A 19,239-nucleotide genomic window follows, 5' to 3' on the forward strand; every position below is an offset into this window, starting at 1 on the left:
GAGGAAAGTGTGAAAATTCAGATTTTTCGACATTATATTGACTGAAAATGCTGATGGGATAAGGATAACTCTTCCTTGCTTTAATCTTTTATTAGTCATCATTGCTTGTGTACTTGTCTTTTCCTCTTATTTTAACACATCAGCTCAATGTCTCACAAATGTATCCATTTCAGTGTGCTTGTGGTCTTGTGAGGGTGGGAAAAGGGTGGAGGAGGTTTAGAAAAGAATATTTACACATATACTGGAATGATTCTGTAAATAGTTGATATGAAAATATGACAAGTTTTGATAATCAGCTTTTCTACATCCAGCAATAACTATTAATTGTTTTTAAACCTGAACTCTTTGACTCAAAGCTGAGATTAGATAAGACGACAGAGGCTGCCCAATCGAAAATTGCATCATCGAAAATTATTATGGTCATTTTTTTTGCGCAATAAGCTGATATAATGATTATTATTACCACAGGCCAGCTAATGCAGAATGATGCAACAAAATTCCACACATATCTAGATATTAATTCTTTATAAATGTTGTTATATAATATATCATAAGGCAGAATACTGTCTCTGAGACATATTCTGTGAATAACAAATCATTTAACATTTTAGACCTATAATGAATACACGAGTTCCTTAAAAACAAATACATATTACCACTGCTTTGGAGAGAAAGAAGGAAAAGGCGTCCTGCCAAGTGCAAACAAAGTCCCAGCACAACACTCACCCCTATTATTATCAGAGGAATGAAAGCATTATCTACATTATATTTACAAAATAAAACACTTTTCAGCATTAAATATTTGTATTTATTCTGAAATACATGAGCAAATAAAACACCAAATGGGATACATCATGTACAGTACACAGATTCAAATGTCCTTTGGCAATAGAGTAAGGCCTTATTTTTGTACATTAGTTAATATGTTAAACAAATTAAAGCAGGTCTTTAGCTGATTACCAGACGTTAACCACTGATCTTTAAATTACTGAAATTGATGATATTAAGATTAATAAATGCTGTTTAGTTAGTTAAATTAAAGGGCACATAGTTTATCCCTTTTTATGATTTAATATTAATATTCTGGTTGTTCTGAGTGTGCCAGTTCAGGTTCAGTTCAACACAGTTCAGATGTTTTCATTATAATGTGTTTAAAAGTATCATGTTGGGGGTGTGTACACCGCTCGCTGTTTTAGGGGTGTGTTGCTTCACATGAAAATTAGTTTCGGCTCCCAGCCAATGTAACAAGGGGGCGGAGTCAAGAGCTCCCACGCTCTGTGTTTGCAACAGACAGGCTGACAGACAGAGAGAGAAGCTAAGCTAAGCTAGGATAAGCATTTAGCCGTACATGTACGACTCGGACACAGATCATTTGTGTCTTGGTATAGTTTGTATAGTCTCGGTGTACAAGTGCCGAGCTTGTACACCAAGACTAATAACCACACACACTGAATTAACTTTGACTGAGGCACCGAATGCGCAGCGACACGGCACAAAACATGAAGTGTCCCTAATCGTCGTGCCAGGCATTCCAGAACTCCAAACACAAACCTCCACCAGGGCAAACACAACGGCGGCGCGACCATCGAGCCGCCAAACCGAAGCCCCGCCGCGTGCACCTTGACAGAAACCCGCGTCCAGAACCCCGAAAAGCACAGCGCTACGCAAAAGGTACAAGCAATAATTCCAATTAGAGCGATGATGTGGAGAATATTGAACTTGTGTTGAGCCCAATGAGCCTTTCATCTAAAAATAGAGCACGGGTGTTACTTTAGTGATATCGCTTTGACTCACACGCTGAAAATGGCAGACTTGAAACAAGAAACTGAGGATATGATTGTGACGCGAGGCTGTCAATCAATATTGATGGGCGGGGGGACCGCTCTCCTACGTAAAGTTGCGGTCGGTCTAAAAAACCGCTCCAATTGGTCCACCATTTTTATGTTGTTAAATTGAAAAACAAGGACTGGGTGTGTTTATATCACCCCTATATGACTGTTTATACACTAAACCTACACACGTCTGTCCAAACAGCGTGAAAAGTAAATTTTTCACCATAGGTGCCCTTTAAATACTTATTTAACAGTAAACAATAAAACAGTTGCTTGTTTTTATACATTAAAAAATAATATATTTATTGTAAATATTACAGTGCTTCTGAACCATACTGTAGTAAAGTTTATTATATTGTATATTTTATAGCATTTTCTATATTATTGACCTTATTCTTCAATGCTGAAGTGTGTTCGTTTTTGCAATTGATTTAGAACTTCTGATTCTGTTGCCTCTGAGAGAAATGACTAGGAATAATGAACGGCAGAATACAGTCAAACTACTTTCTCTACAAACAAATGTGTTCATGACTATTTTTTTATTTTTAAATATATATATATATATATATATATATATATATATATATATATATATATATATATATATATATATATATATATATATATATATATATATATACACACAGGGACAATGTACAACATGACATCTGTAGTCCCTGGGCAGGAAGTAACAAATTTAACAGCAATAATCAATACAATATACACTTACAGTTTAATAAATACAATACATCATTGTCAATAAAATCAAATCAAATCAGTGCCTGCATATTTGATTTTGTTTAAGCCAAATTTTAAGAACAGTTTTAAAATGACTAAAAGTGGTACTCTCTCTAATATACACTGGTATTTTATTCCATCTATTCCGACTATACAGACAAAGAAGAGCAACAAATAATAAGAAAATATCAGTTTGCAACATCGAGCAGCGCAACAATTTGTTTTTAACCTCTAAAAATAAATGAAAGTTAATGAAAGCGAAAGTCTCCAGCCAAAAAGATTTAAATGGCTGCAACCACTCGTACGTGAAGAATAAGGTGAATTATATTCATTTACAACACTTCGGAAATGAACACGACAGCGTAGTGTAGAATAAACTGCAATGAACTAATAAACTGGAATAAATATTGAAGTATACTGTAGTTTTTACTACAGCAAACGGTGGTGTATTATGGTATAAAATATATAGCTGTAGTAAAATACAGTACAGGGTTTTCATCAGTTTATATTACTATAGTTGCTGTGTTACTCTTGCAACTATAGATTTACCTCAACAGATTGACTTTGGTATGTCTGTTACAACAGTATAAAGTACTATAGTATTTTTTTCATATGGGATTAAGTGATTTTTAAATCCATCAAACTAATTAAAGAGTACTTTAAGTTTTAAACTGCTCAAACAACATGCAACACACTCGTCTGTGGCACAAAAACACAAAAGCAAGCATCTTGAAGTCTAAAATGTTTCAGTGTTTGTTTAGGGATTTTACCAGCTTTTTTTATTTTGATAGGATGGTGTAGATTAGACAGGAAATTGTGGGGACGTCGACAGGCAGGTTTGGCAAAGATTGAGGTATAGTTGGTTTTATATTCTTCTCAATAAGATAACTTAAGAAAAGTAGTCTTTGCAAATACTCTAAATGGGGTAATCACATTTGCATTTAGCATTTTCAGCCAATTAAATAGTGCGAATGTTGTTTTAAAGTTATACTTGCATGCAATTCTAGAGCAAATATTCAAATTAGCGTGGGTAAACAATTTAGGGACTGAGTCACAAGTTGTCATTGAATGAATGTGCAAATATAAAACCAATCCTTTTCCGAATAAAGAGAAAGTTGAGGTAAAGTTTGGTTTTATATTCGCAGACTTATTCAATTTAACAGTGCCTATATTGTTTACCACACTACTTTGAATATTCAGTCTGAATGTTTCAATAACACATAACTATAGTAATATAAACTGATGAAAACTCACACTTTACATACCTGAAACTTGCCTACAGCACTTATTCATTGTTGCTCTTATAATTGTGTAAACTGCTTTCTTGTCCTCATTTGTAAGTCGCTTTGGATAAAAGCGTCCGCTAAATGACTAAATGTAAATGAGAAATCACATTTAAATATGACTTCAAAACAACATTAGCAGTATTTATCTGACTGTGTTATACTTTAATAGACATTGGCTGGTAATGTTTTCCTTATATTATTTTCTAAAATTATAAAATTAAGGAGAAAGTCTGAATGTGTAAAAATAAAAACAACTTTACCTTAATCGGAAACAGACATCGAGCCGGGAATCGAACTCGGGTCACCGTGAGCACCTCAGCACTATATGTCGACGCACTTTAAAGACTACCTTTCAAGCATTTCAGAATATATTTTTTGTTTGTTTGTTTTCATCATCATACTCCATCATCATCATCATCATCTTTTTTTGTTTGTTTCATCATCATCTTCATCATCTGATGACGTCAGCGGTGCGCATTTAAAGGGCTTCAATGGGCGTGACCTTCAGTTAGACAGATTACACACTGCTTAGATTATCGCCTCATTAACCTGCTTCTCATTCACATCACTCAACATTTAAACCCTACAGTTTTACCCTGAATATTTCGCCTGACCTTCGCGAAATTCAGGCTGTAACGTTATCCCGATTGATGCTGAACATAGTAGCCTGACTACAACCGTTAACTGCAACATTTGTAATAAAACGTTACGTTGGACATTTCTTTAAACCATCTTTTCCTGTAGCAGTCTACATGTGTGTGTGTGTGTGTGTGTGTTATTAATGATGCATATATTATTAAAGGAGTTTGTTTTACCGTGCTCCAGGTCTTTTCTGCTGTACCACAGCTCCTCCTCACTGCGGTCAAAATCCTCCTCTACTATCACGTCCGTCAGCATCTCGACTCCTTCTAAAGCTCCCACAAGTACCGCCTGTCTATTCTCTTTTTCCCGTGTATTTTAAGACATCAGCGCTCTTTGTCTGCGGTATAAACGCCGGTGAGTGGCTGCTTCGGTCCCTGGCGGTGAGAAGAAGCGGCGCCCGCGGCAACGTGGCAGAGTCAGACTCAGCACTGGGCGAACACTGGATAACAACAAGAGCGGATCTGCCTGCTGGCCAATTAGAGAGCGAGGGCGGGATCTGCGCGGCGTCTTGTCCAATGAAAATCTACTACTGGATCGATTTGCGTACAAGCCACGCCTTAGTATTGGAATACCAGGAAGTGGTGCAGTGCCTTGTATTTGGATGAGGTGAAATTGAACTCTGTTGTGGATATACACTCAACTGAAAAACATGTATTCTGTTCATGCTTTCTGATATAATCAATGGAATTAACTAATATGGATCACATATCAGCGACTGCACGAGTTTTATAATAGCGTCTCTTTGTATTATTATTATTATTAGTATTATTATTCAGCTCTGACAGACATCTCATCAATCTCAGCATCATGAGAAACTTTGCTCATCCCGCCGCTTTGGCTTATTGCATGACGACGCTCGGTGCAGGCATGATGAACAGCATTTTCAGTTTCTACTATGTGAAGCTGTTCTTGAATAAGTACAGGATATCAGAGGCGGCTTTCCACCTGTCACAGGTGAGCTTTCAAATCTTTTAACATGAACTCCTACAAAATAAGAAGTCCACACAAGACTTTAAATCATTTACAAGTACTATAAGCTCTAAAAAACCTAAACAGTTTGTGGGAGGGACCTGCACTTTTTTTTAGCCAATCAGAAACGGTCGTTGTCTGTCAGTCACTTGCTGTATTTGTCATTCTGACACGGGATTGGCTGGCTTTTGTTTGCAGGTGTAGAGTGGGCGGTGTCGGAGTGTTAATATTTATTCATTCGTTTTCTTTTCGGCTTAGTCCCTTTATGAATCAGGGGTTGCCACAGCGGAATGAACCGCCAACTTATCCAGCATGTGTTTTACGCAGCGGATGCCCTTCCAGTCGCAACACAACACTGGGAAACACCCATACACACTCTTTCACTGCCAATTTAGCTTATTCAATTCACCTACACCGCATGTCTTTGGACTGGGGGAAACCGGAGCACCCAGAGGAAACCCACAAGAACATGGGAAGAACATGCGAACCAGCGACCTTCTTGCTGTGAGGCGATTGTGCTACCCACTGCGCCACCATGACGCCCTGGAGTGTTATTATGGGTTTTCTTATTCTGTGCATTACATTTTAGCTTTTTAAATATTTTCAATTGCTTTACGAAACCCATTTATACAATAATTTACACAAAAAAGTGAATGTGGTTTTGACAGTTTTGCACAAAGCAATGTCCCGAAAGCAAGTTTTGCTCGGGTGTCAGCATGGTCAACATAATTACAAAGATACATTACAATAAATTATAATAAAAGGTTTACATTTTTCCCATTATTTAGCATGTTTCAAGCTATTATGAGCAAAAGTAATGACTATCATACATTTGTTTCACCATTTACCCACACTAAAATATCTTAGGCATATTTAGGTCAAGAATGATTTAATGAAAAATTCAAAAGCTCTGTTACAGTTTGGTCCCAAAATAATCATTAATTATTAAATGTTTATATTTTCCACTGTCTTTTAAAACCACCAGGTTGTACCCATTTGTCAGCAGGGATGTTTTAATAATTTAAACAGAAATTTTTGTATGGTTACTTATTCTTTTACACATTTTAATAAATACAGATGACAATAAGTATGTTTTGGTTTACCAAACGACTGAAGTTGCCTCTGAAATGGCATATTTCCATACTATAGAGGTTATGCTAAAAAAAGTATGCAAGTCAAGTAGCATGTCCGAATTTAAAAACTGAAAAAAATTATTCAGAGATGATTCCTTGGATTTACTAAATGTTTTTAAGTTAAGGGGCTGTAAACAATTTATTTGGGCTGAATTTAAACAAACAAATTAAGTTGAATTTTATTAAATTTAATTTGTTTGTTTAAATTCAACACAAATAAATTGTTTGCAACAGTTTTGCAGACATCATTTTTTTCATTGCAGTAGGTGAAGTATCCTGATGACCTAATACTTCTGTTGAGATTCTGATGGACGCTACGCTATCCCATGTTGCACTACTAGAGAAATCATGCATAGAAGTAAAGTGATACAACTGACATGTGTAGATCACATGATAATGACAAATGGTGGATGTAGTACGTCCGAGCTCCATTCATACTGCTCATATTCATATGGTATATAACACACTTTTCTAACGGTCATGTAGTAAATTTTAATTCGTATGTAGTACTTCTTGAGTAGTAGGCGATTTCGGACACAGCCAGCGGGTCTGACAAAGTTTGGTGACTTTCTGGTTCTATGAAGGCCCTCCCTCTTAAATACACATTGGTCTCTGATTGGCCCAGTGTGCTTTGATTTGCTGACTTCCTAGTGCATGTTGGAGGAAGGTTGCATTCCAGTCCTATTTTTTATATCTTTCATTCACTAATGCCGAGGTTAGAATGCATGATTTTTTAAAATAGTTGTGTCACTCGGTCTGAACTCAGCATAACTTCTCTCCATCTTGTTCCCTCTGATGTACGTCATTGATTACATCACCAAAGTGTCCACTACTGGCGGAACATCTTAATGGGTTTAAATGCAATGCCCTCAAACTCAAACTCAACTCCTGGAGAGCCACAGCTCTGCACAGTTTTACTTCAATCCTAATCTAACACAGCTGATCCAAGTAATCAAGCTGTTCAAGATAGGGTTCGGCCGGCAGACGATGCCATCGTTCATTGCCGATGACCAATAGAAAACACAATGCTGAGCCGGCATCGCCGATCCTCCGCCCTGCCCCCGTTGCAAACTCGCTCGCGAAAAATACACACTCAGGCCCCGTTTACACTAATACTTCTTAGTGTAAAATGGCATTTTAGAAGGAAAATGATCCACATCCACACTATCTGAACAGCCCTTCATCCGCTGAAAACGCACATCACATGACCACACACAGACACACATTGTCATGCACTCCTCTGAGCTCCAGAGAGCAGTGCACGTCGGACAGTTCATCAAGAATGTACCACTGGATCGCGTCTCACTATAGTTGTTAAACATGATATTCAGACATCCCAAGTCTCCCGGAAGTTCCAGAAGTCTCTATGCATTTGCAGGACTCATAATGGCCGCAAATGAGTGATAATTTCCCTGAAAAAGGCGTGTCTCCCTCCCGGTCCTCAAATAAGTCGCGCACCCTTCTCACCCACGGATCCCTCCTCGCTCTTCAGACATCGTACGATGCCAAATTGGTCGACATCGCCCAACCCTAGTTCTAGACTCTTTTGATCACCGTAAATTAATTGGATCAGCTGTGTTTGATTAGGGTTGAAGCAAAACTGTGCAGAGCTGCGGCCATCCAGGAGTTGAGTTTGAGACCCATTCCCTAAACCTTTGAACACTTGGGAACAGAGGTGGACTGGCCATATGAAGCAGCGGGACGGTGGCCTGATGGGTCAATCTGACCTGCCACCATCACTCTGACCTGCAGCTCCCCCATCCCGCGCTCTTCAATTACCAATCACTTTTACGCCCCCTCCCCCCCCACCCCCCACTGCTCTTCAATTCCCGATCGCTTCTTTTTCTTTCCCTATCTAGTCTTTTATATCCACTTGCTCTTTTAAAGCAGAATTTCGATGCATTGCAGTTTCAGTTACTTCTGTATTTGCTTCACGAGGGAGAGCAGTAGGCTGCTACCTGGCTCAAACTCATCAGATGAAAAACAAATGTGAAGCATCTTGAAGGGAGCGGAGCATGTCAGATACTAGAGAGCATTTGATTGGTCTGAAGATTTGTTGAGAAACTGAAATATGAGATGACCTCAAAGAATTGTTGATCTATTTAAGCGAAAGTGACAAACTGCAAGCTTTGGATGCTTATATGAGGTTAACATCTTCCAAATGCAAATATTGTGACTGTTTTGGAGCACACTAGCTTATAGATATCCTAAAAACTAACATACTTAGACTAACATCTAAAAAACTTGTGGATAAAGCATTATTTAGGTTTTTAGATATTTTGCTAAACTCTTAAAAAGTGTTTCAATTGCACATGCATTAGTTGATCATCAACACTATGAAATATGATACATGTTATACTTTGATAAGTGAAGTCTAAAGTAAGTTAAGCAAACAGACTTAAACCAGATTAGCGGGTTTAGCTGGTCATCCACCCTTTCCACCTTACAATGCAGTTATAAACCCTTGAAAACCATTGAAACAGACCAGCATAACCAGTTGAGCACCTGAAGACCCCCATATACCTCAAGCTAAGTCATGTAAGAAGCTGGTTCCTTGTGTATTTTGATGGTTCAGCTCATCAGCTTCACAGTTAACCAAAAATGAAATAGATGTTAGTTCAAACCTGGATTCATTCTCTCATTTTGTGAAACATGCAGACATGCTAAAATGTGTAAAACGTCTAAATAAAGAAAACCAATGGCAAGCAAAAGTGTTTGATCACCAGCATTGATTACTAGGATATCTAAACAACGTGCCAGTTTGGACCAATAAGGATCCCTTATTTTTCATGTCTCCACACAGGTGGTCTATATGATCTGGAATGCTCTGAATGATCCTCTGTTTGGATATTTGCAAGACAACTCTCGGATGGAGTGCTGCTCCCGGCGCAGGCTCTCTATCTTATACGGAGCCCCTCTGTACTGCCTGTCCTTCCTGCTTGCCTGGTTCCCCTGGAGGACGTACGAGACCGAAGACTGGCTGAGCGGCGTCCACCTCATGGTGACCCTCTGTGCTTTCGACGGCATGCTCACATTCGTGCTGCTGGCCCAGTGCGCTCTGTTCGCAGAGATCTCTGGAAACCACCACAACCGGCTAAGGCTCATCAAGTACAGCCAGTTGGCGTCTCTGGTGGGATCCTCCAGTGTGCTGTTCTGCGGCCTCCTCTCAAAAAACATGGAGGATTTCGCATCCTTCCAGGCCTTCAGCGTGCTGGTGGCTGTAGTGGCATGCGTCTGCATGCTGTACACGGGCCTCCACAGTGAGAGCCGTTTCGACAGCAAGAGCTCGGCCGATGACGCGCAGAGTCCGCCACTCTCACTGGCATCTGTGCTGTCCATGACCTGGCAGATCCTGACCAACAGAGACTTCCAGGTCTTTGTCTTCATGAACTTCTTCCAGGTCTTCATGGTGGCGTTCTGCAACAACTTCACCATGATCTTTGCAGAGCAACTCATTCCTCAGGACGTCCTGCCGTCACTTGCCAAGAGCATCATGTATGGAGCCGGATTCATCTGTCCGCAGGTGCATCAGACGACAGAACTACCACTTATATTCTTAAGGCTCTAGTAAACTGATTAATGTGCATATTTATTGTCAAGTTTAACACTATAACTAAACTAAGGTCGTTTAATGGCAACTTTAAAATCAAGACTAGAGCGCCATCTGCTGGTAAAAAAAGTAGTCTAGAGTGACAAATGCTGTTCAAAACTATCCTAGAGCACCATCTGCTGATAAAAACCAGCCTAGAGCACCATCTGCTGTTAAAAACCAGCCTAGAGTGCCATATGCTGATAAAAACTACCCTAAAGCGCCATCTGCTGCTAAAAGCTAGCCTAGAGAGCCATCTGCGGTTAAAAGCTAGCCTAGAGCGCCATCTGCTGTTAAAAGCTAGCCTAGAGCACCGTCTGCTGTTTAAAGCTAGCCTAGAGCGCCATCTGCTGTTAAAAGCTAGCCTAGAGCACCGTCTGATGTTAAAAACAAGTTTAGAGCGCCACCTGCTGATAAAAACTAGCCTAAAATGCCTTCTGCAGTTTAAAAACTAGCCTAGATTGCCATCTGCTGTTAAAAAATAAGCCTAGAGCACCGTCTGAGGTTAAAAACAAGTTTAGAGCGCCATCTGCTGCTAAAAGCTAGCCTAGAGTGCTATCTGCTGTTAACAACTAGCCTAGAGCACCATCTGCTGTAAAAAAGTAGCCTAGAGCGCCATCTGCCTTTAAAAACTAGCATAGAGCACCATCTGCTGTTAAAAACAAGCATAGAGCGCCATCTGCTGTTAAAAACTAGCCTAGAGTGCCATTTACTGTTAAAAATTAGCATAGAGCGCCATCTGCTGTCAAAAACTAACAAAGAGCATCATCTGCTGTCAAAAACTAGCCTAGAGCGCCATCTGCCTTTAAAAACTAGCATAGAGCGCCATCTGCTGTCAAAAATAAGCATAGAGTGCCATCTGCTGCTTAAAACTAGCATAGAGCGCCATCTGCTGTTAAAAACTAGCCCAGAGCGCCATCTGCTGTTAAAAACTAGCCTAGAGCGCCATCTGCTGTCAAAAACTAGCGTAGAGCATCATCTGCTGTCAAAAACTAGCCTAGAGCGCCATCTGCCTTTAAAAACTAGCATAGAGCACCATCTGCTGTTAAAAACTAGCCTAGAGCGCCATCTGCTTTTAAAAACTAGCATAGAGCGCCATCTGCTGTCAAAAACGAGCATAGAGTGCCATCTGCTGTTAAAAACTAGCCCAGAGCGCCATCTGCTGTTAAAAACTAGCTCAGAGCGCCATTTGCTGTCAAAAACTAGCATAGAGCATCATCTGCTGTCAAAAACTAGCCTAGAGCCCCATCTGCCTTTAAAAATTAGCATACAGCTCCATCTGCTGTCAAAAACTAGCATAGAGCGCCATCTGCCTTTAAAAACTAGTATAGAGCGCCATCTGCTGTCAAAAACGAGCATAGAGCGCCATCTGCTGTTAAAAACTAGCCCAGAGCGCCATCTGCTGTTAAAAACTAGCCTAGAGCGCCATCTGCTGTCAAAAACTAGCATAGAGCATCACCTGCTGTTAAAAACTAGCATAGAGCGCCATCTGCAGTTTAACGACTAAACTCTAAATTAATTTAATAGAGAACAGCAATAGCAATGCTGTTTGAAATCTCAGAATCAATGCAGAATGGATTTATTGATTTATTGACAGCTCTAGTAAAATCTACATTTCTTTCACTGACAGATAAAGATATTTTAAGCCAACCCCGTATGATTAGTTTACATCTTTTCCCCAAACCAGAAAGGATTTATCAAATGCAGAAGACGAATTAGGAAAATGTGGATAATAATTTTGATCAAATCAGCCTTTTAATGTATTTAATTTGTACAAGTCCTCATTTAATGCACAGAAACATTCTACATCACCATTAGAGCCGAATTAAAAACACTTTTGTTTTGACCGGTCTTTGTGTTGTTAAGCAGATATTGGTGTTGTGCAGTCAGGATCTCCTGCGTAAGTTCGGCTACTTCAGACTGATCCTGATCTCCTTCTGTGTGGAGGCCGGAGCCGCGCTCATCATGCTACTGCTCGGCCCACACAACTACTACTTCCTCGCATTGTTCCTCACTTCCAACATGTAAGTATTTACACTGCTCTTTGTGTCCTGCTCTGGGCTAAAGGGAAAAATATGAAGAGACAGCTCATGATATGTGCATACGACACCGGGAGCGGCTTATATGCCGTCTTTTAAGTTGGGAAGTTTATGCATCTGTACATATGCACTATTGTTTAAATGATTAGGGTTGCCTTTCAGCATATTTGGGTGTTTTGGCTGCATTTATTTAATCACAAACACTGTAAAAAGGGTAATATTAATAAATAATAGTTGTAGGCATGCACTATTGCAACATTATCGTTAACGCAATATTTGTATAAGCAATGTTCTCCCTGCGTTCGCGTGGGTTTCCATTGTCTGTAGTGTATAAGTGTGTATGTGTGTGGATGTTTCCCAGAGATGGGTTGCGGCTGGAAGGGCATCCGCTGCATAAAAACGTGCTGGATTAGTTGGCGGTTCATTCCGCTGTGGTGACCCCAGATTAATAAAGGGAATAAGCTGACAAGAAAATGCAGCCCAAGCTCATTCTGGAAACGTAGCCCTGCGGACGTTTCTGGAGACCGCGATTTACGTTTAGTTTTTTTCAAGCGAACGCTGCGGGGCGGTGTGGCGCCGCTCCGCTCCTCCTCTTTGCGCTCGCCGGTCGACAGCTTGCCTCCGAGTGGAGGGCTTTCCCGATGCAACTAGTTTGTCCGCTTAGCTCCCAGCGTTGCGTTGGCGGAGCGGAGGCCCCGGAGGAGGAGGAGCCGGCCGCGGGGACGATGACCGGGATCGAGTCCGGGGAACAGCAGTTCCAGAAATCAGGTAATACGAAAAACAGAATCCGAAAAATAAGGGCGAGAACGCGGCGGGATCCAAAAACGCGGTCGAAATCGAAGAAGCTTTTTTTTTTTCTGGACGGCTTTTGCAAACCGTCGCTCGGGTTTAGGGAAGGAGGAGGAAGAGGAGGGCGGCCGGGTCGGCCGATCCGGTGGCTTTTCACACAAGAATAGCGCAGGTGCGAACGGCGCGCGCTCCCGAGAGGCGCCCGAGACGCGAAAAATCCGCCTCTCGCGGATCCGCGAAAACAAAAAACGCTCGAATACAAACCTCCCGGGACGTATCTCGCGGTCCGCAGAAACGTCCGCGGGGCTACGTTTCCACAATGAATCCGGGTTGAGAAAATGAATGAATGAATGATGACCGATGCATGCTTTTATATATTAAAAACCGAAAAGGTTTTGCTGCCTAATATTTTTTTTTGTAAACTGAAGAATAAAAGCAGATGCATTTATTTGAAACTAAAAACTTTACAGTAGTGTATTTTGAGTGAATAATCACTTTAGGAATGCAGGCCAGATTATGTGTTTTCTGCTGCTTAGTGCATAAAGCCTTCTTTCATGCATAGTAACTAGACGTATTACAATATGTGTTGTGTTTATGAATCCACCTTTGGACCGGTTTCAGCACACAGGTCAGAATCATTAGCCCCCTTTTTATTTTTGTCTTTCTTTTTTGAATATTTTCCAAATGATGTTTAACAGAGCTAGGACATTTTTCACAGTATGTCTGATAATATTTTTTCTTCTGGAGAAAGTCTTATTTGTTTTATTTCGGCTAGAATAAAAGCAGCTTTAATTTTTTTATGAACCATTTTAAGGTGAATATTATAAGCCCCTTTAAGCTATATTTTTTTCCGACTGTCTACAGCAGGGGTGCTCAATCATGTTCCTGGAGATCTACCTTCCTGTACAGTTTAGCGCCTACCCTGATCAAACCCACCTGAACCAATTAATTAGGACCTGAAATCCACTTGATAATTACAGACAGGTGTGTTTGATAAGGGTTGCAACTGAAATCTGTAGGAAGGTAGATCTCCAGGAACAGGATTGGCCACCCCTGGTCTACAGAATAAACCATCGTTATACGAAAACTTTCCTAATTACCCTAATCTGCCTAGTTAACCTAATTAACAAGCCTTTAAATGTCACTTTAAGCTGTATAGAAGTGGCTTGATAAATATCTAGTCAAATATTATTTACTGTCATCATGGTAAAGATAAAAGAAATTAGTTATTAGAAATGAGTTATTAAAACTATTATGTTTAGAAATATGTTGAGAAAATCTGCCCTGTTAAACAGAAATTGGGGGAAAAATAAACAGGGGGGACTTAAGTTAAGGAGACTTAAAATGATTCAATGTTTGTTTAAAATGAAAAAAAATAAATTGAAATTACAGTTCAAAAATTAATTATCTTACATAGTTTTTTCTTGTTTCTAGACCAAATATCTATGAAATCTTAAATCAAAAAGCATTTAAGTCAAAAATAGTTGTTTTATTAAGTGTAATTATTAATATTATTCAGAAGTGCAAAGGATTATAGGAAATGAAGTTAAACTACAAAACAAGCTAGTGCCCTCAAGTGTCCAAAAGAGGGCACTGCAACAGGTGTGACAGAAACTGGAAGTTGCTGAGACTTTTATTTCAGTATGCTGATGCACTTCCAACTGATATGGAATATTAAGTAGGGGGAGGGGCTTTAATATTAATAAAACAGAAGGACTGCCAAACTTGGAAGCAAATGGTCAGACTTTGATTGAATATTACAATACAACACATTTTTATAACTAATTATGGATTAATTAGTGGATTAATTAATTGATTAGTGGATTTTAAAGGGTCTTTGAAACCCCCAACTAAATATCAGAGATTTTAATGTGTGCTGAACATCAATTAATGATCTGTTAAAGATATTAGTCAAGGAACAGCTGGCTAGTTTTGAGCTTTCCCTGGGGGTTGTAGCATAAAACTTTTTGTATTATGATGATGCATCTGTGTCTAATTATTATTCATGAGAATGAGTTTTCTTATATGTGAAGACACTGTTTGTCAACTATTAAGTCAAGCTGTAAAGCCGTATAAGTTCATGAAATACCATTAATACTATATTAACCTTACATGGAGAAGGCATAAATAATGCAACTGTTCATAGTCAAGTGTATAATGTATTATTTATGTTGTTTTGCTGGTGATTTAGGGTGCTGGTTCAGGCCGCCTTCAGTCTCTTCAATTTGCCTCTGGCAGACATCATTGACTCCGACCTACAGAAATACAAACGCAGGTACAGTGTGTTGCCTCTTTCTTTTCCTTTGTGAAGCATTTAGGTCATATGTTATTTAGCTATACATTATTACAAGGCTTACATTGGTCAGTCACGACATTCCAAGGTATGTTATTCCCAAATAACAACTGCTGAATAACCCAGCCTACTCCGAGAACTTCAAGTCACCTTGACTTTTAGTCAATACGTTCCAATCAATATGTTTACATTCACATTCATAAGTATCCGCTAGTCCAGGGGTCACCAACATGGTGGGCACCAGGTAGCCCGCCAGGTTCACATGAGTTGTCCGCAAGGCCTGTTCTAAAAATAGCTCACCATAGCACCACATATGAGTACACTGTATCTAATATTTTTATAGGTATTCTTTTTAAATCACACTTGCATTGGTGTAAATTTGAAAATTACTTTAAGTTATATATTAAAAAAAAAAAAACTTTAAAAACAATTTCAGACAAATGAAGTGTTGCATATTGATAATTATCTAACTTGTTAAATCATTGTTGACAACTACTGTGAGAAATCATTAACATGATCAATGTCTTCACATAGATGAATATTATTAATTATTAATAATAACATATAACTAAAAGTAAACTAAGAAAAAAATGTGTTATTTAATAACTAGTAGCCCTTCACACTAATCGGTACCCGAGAGGTAGCTCTCAGTTTCCAAAAGGTTGGTGACCCCTGCGCTAGTCTGTCTCGCTGTGGTTTTTAGCTGTTTGCCGGCATCTTGTGAATGAATAATGCATTGGTAAGCAGTTTTGAGGGAAGTTACTTTTAAAAGTAATGCATTACAATGTTGAGTTACTCCCCAAAAATGTAACTAGTTGGGTTACGTAGTTACTTTTTATGGTAAGGGATGCATTACGTTAATTGTTTTTGAGTTACTTTTGAGTAATTTTTTCTAATGCTGTGTTCACACCAGATGCGGAAAGCGCGAATAATCGCGCTATTTGCGCGTAAATTGCCGCGTGAACATTTGAGTTTCCTTTCTTCATTCGCGCGTCAAACCCCGCTTCATTCGCCCGTCAAATCCGCTTCAATTGCGTGTCAAATTCACTTCAAAACAGACGCGGATTCTCGTAATGGGCAGGGCTTCTGTCTGCCCGGCGACTCTAGCTTCAAATGCTAGCTAAATGGCTAACATGGATTTTATTAAGAAAATAACAGTATTAATGTGCTTTTTGGAGACTGAAAAACAGCGTCGATACGTTTAGGGTCCTGTATGAGTCCACTGCATCCTTTCAGAGGTGCATCCAGCTCTGTGAGCTCATAAACTCCTCCAGAAACTGAACATGGATGACGGAGACTTTCATCGTTGCCTCTGACTGAGCCAAGCCCAGTTTGATGACTTGTTGTCGTTGTCGCCTGGGGGATTTGCCCTGGGACACCATCAACAGGTTCTACGTCACAATCACGCCCCCACAAGAGCAAGCTTCTGATTGGTTAACGCGGCGCGAATGTCCACTGAAGTTCAGATTTTCGAACTCGAGAGATTTGCGCAAAACGCTCGTTAAGCGTGTCAAACAGCAAATGCTCAATTCGCCTCACGCGTATTGCGCTATTTGCACCGCGCAATTCGCCTCATTCGCTCGGCAGGATGTCTATTCGTGCATTTGCATTGACTTAACATGTAAATCACTCGCGCTTGACTCGCGTTCCGCGTCTGTTGTGAACGCAGCATTACCCTGAGGCTCATGGGCATTGCTAGGCCTATTTTAGGGGGGGTGTAGCAAAATGTTCAAAAGAAAAAAACACATTTTCAACATTTTAATAGATATTTTGCATTGAATAGATCACAAACATAATTTGACAACAATTGGGAACATTTTCTTATTTATGACAGGTGTATATCCTTAACATTTAAATAGTTCCGCCATCACCGTCCTGATGAAGTCATGTGATTTTACTCACATGAAGTCCAGGCTAAATTTATAATAAAAGTCCTGTTGACTAAATTTCGTTAGAACAGAAATAAACACACTAAAACTTGGGTGTCCCAGATTACCCAAATTCACCCTTCTATATCCCCAAGATAAAATATTGTAGCATCAACCACAACGGTGTTGTTCTTTAGAGCTAAAACGGTAAATATGAGGCTCTAAAAGTCTAATGTCAGCTATGAGGGAATGTGCATGTGTTGGATGTGTTCAGTCTGATTGATTGCTTCTGTGATGTTTTCTCCTGAATGAGTCCAGCTCTCCTCTCTCCTCAATGGTTTTCGGGACCAATGCTCTCTTCACGAAGCCGGCTCAATCTCTGGCTCCAATGCTGGTGGTGTCCGTCCTCAACCAGTACGGATATGCAGAGATAAAGGATGCGGGGAAGAATGTAGATTCAGCGTGAGTTTACTAGTCAATTATTACTACTCACTCAGATGGATTGCAGAACAGAGTTTTTGTATGTTTTGTTCATCCTTGACTGAAACAAAACTAAACCGAGCCTTAAAAATAAGATTCACCAAGCATCAAATGTAAGTAAAATTGGGGAATATATATATATAGTGTCTTTAGAAAATCATTATAACCTGTGAAATCTATACCCTTTGCTCACCTTGCTTTCAAAAGACCTTCAGGATAAAGTTGTAGAATTTTATACCTGTGTACTGTACTACTGTGTACTAGTACTGTATAATAAGGATATATACTTTTTTCTTAATTGTCCTCAGACGAGAATGGATGAAAACTTTGGTTAACGTTAGCAGCCTCTAGTGGTTGAAGAGCAGCATTACACTGCATTACGGGAGTCTGTGCATTTGTTTCTGCTTTGTGTGTGTGTGATTATAATAAATGTTGTGTGTGTGTGTGTGTGTGTGTGTGTGTGTGTGTGTGTGTGTGTGTGTGTGTGTGTGTGTGTGTGTGTGTGTGTGTGTGTGTGTGTGTGTGTGTGTGTGTGTGTGTGTGTGTGTGTGTGTTTTTCTTCTGCAGTGCTCTGCGCAGCTGTATGTTTCTGCTTGTGTGTGTGGTGCCGCTGTGTGTGGCGCTGCTGCAGGTGTTGGTCTGGAGGCTCTTCTCTATACGAGACAGTCACACACTGGACGCCAAGTACACCGATGGATGATTGCAGATGTTTATTTCGTGTGTGTGTGTGTGTGTGTGCTTCTGTAAAGGTACATTTTGATTGTCAGAATGTACTGCAGTGAGAGGGTGTTTCTAGATAAAAAATGATTCAGGGATTTCTCATTGATGATTTTTCTGGTGGTTTTCTTGTTTTATTTATTGTTGAAATGTATGCTCAGATTGCATGCAAAATGCAAGACATGAGATGCATTATCTGAAATGTAGGAAGCTGTGATATATGAAAGGGGAATCTGCAATCAACTAGTCATCTTTAGGAAAATAAACTGTTAATGTTTGATTAAGGACTGAAATGGGAAGGGAACAGATGGATCTCCTGACCTGGTTAAAGGATTGTAAGTAACTTGGTTTATCAAAAAACATGCACTTGAGTGTATGTGATGTATGAAGGAGGAGAGGGAGATGGAGATAGTAAAGTCTTGCAGAATTACAGGGACCAAAAGTGCCATTTGTCACAGGCCAAATTGAATTTGCCATTTTCTTTAAAGGGCCATGAAACCCTCTTGTTTCAGCAGGGTGTTTCCACACCTCTACTTTGGAATATGTCAGGAAAGTGGGCGTGTCCAACTCTGTTCAGGGGGGAGTGTCGGAGGAGCAAAAGAGGGATGATATGGGAGTGTCGATTTAGGCACGGGCTGATTTTCAGAGTCAAAACACAGACACATACACATACACAGGGGAGAAAGTAACTGTGTTTACTTGGACATCTGTAATCAAATTATTTGACAAATTATTAAATGCTGGACTTTAACTGCAGTTTGGCTCTTTCATTCAGGGAATTCATTCGTGCCCCTCGTGACAAATGAGAAATTTGGTTCAAGGAGCTGCTCTAAGCGTATAATTTCCATGCAATGTTTGTTACCC

At 39.7% G+C, this 19,239-nt stretch overlaps 2 protein-coding genes across 6 annotated transcripts in view; one reads left to right on the top strand and one right to left on the bottom strand.

Moving 5' to 3' along the window:
• The window catches only part of cdr2a (cerebellar degeneration-related protein 2a), a 30,398-nt gene extending 25,480 nt beyond the window's left edge, over positions 1 to 4,918 (bottom strand). For all 4 annotated transcript variants that reach the window (XR_015481371.1, XR_015481369.1, XR_015481370.1 and 1 more), the window contains exon 1: positions 4,672 to 4,918. Coding sequence is in view for 1 of the 4 variants with exons in the window: in XM_087245311.1 (XP_087101437.1) it covers positions 4,672 to 4,753 (82 nt within the window). In the remaining 3 variants the exon portion in view is untranslated. The remainder of the gene's footprint in view (positions 1 to 4,671) is intronic.
• A 153-nt stretch (positions 4,919 to 5,071) lies between these two features.
• On the top strand, positions 5,072 to 18,482 carry mfsd13al (major facilitator superfamily domain containing 13a-like). Of its 2 annotated transcripts, NM_001122620.1 has the most exon segments (6): positions 5,078 to 5,452; positions 9,404 to 10,123; positions 12,059 to 12,213; positions 15,209 to 15,292; positions 17,497 to 17,640; positions 18,226 to 18,482. In NM_001122620.1, coding segments are annotated over 6 exon segments (1,383 nt in total). In that variant the 5' UTR covers positions 5,078 to 5,305; the 3' UTR covers positions 18,359 to 18,482.
• The last annotated feature ends 757 nt before the right edge of the window (positions 18,483 to 19,239 follow it).

This window comes from Danio rerio, chromosome 3 (assembly GCF_052040795.2).
Source record: "Danio rerio strain M-AB ecotype USA chromosome 3, GRCz13ab, whole genome shotgun sequence".
Taxonomy (NCBI): Eukaryota; Metazoa; Chordata; class Actinopteri; order Cypriniformes; family Danionidae; genus Danio; species Danio rerio.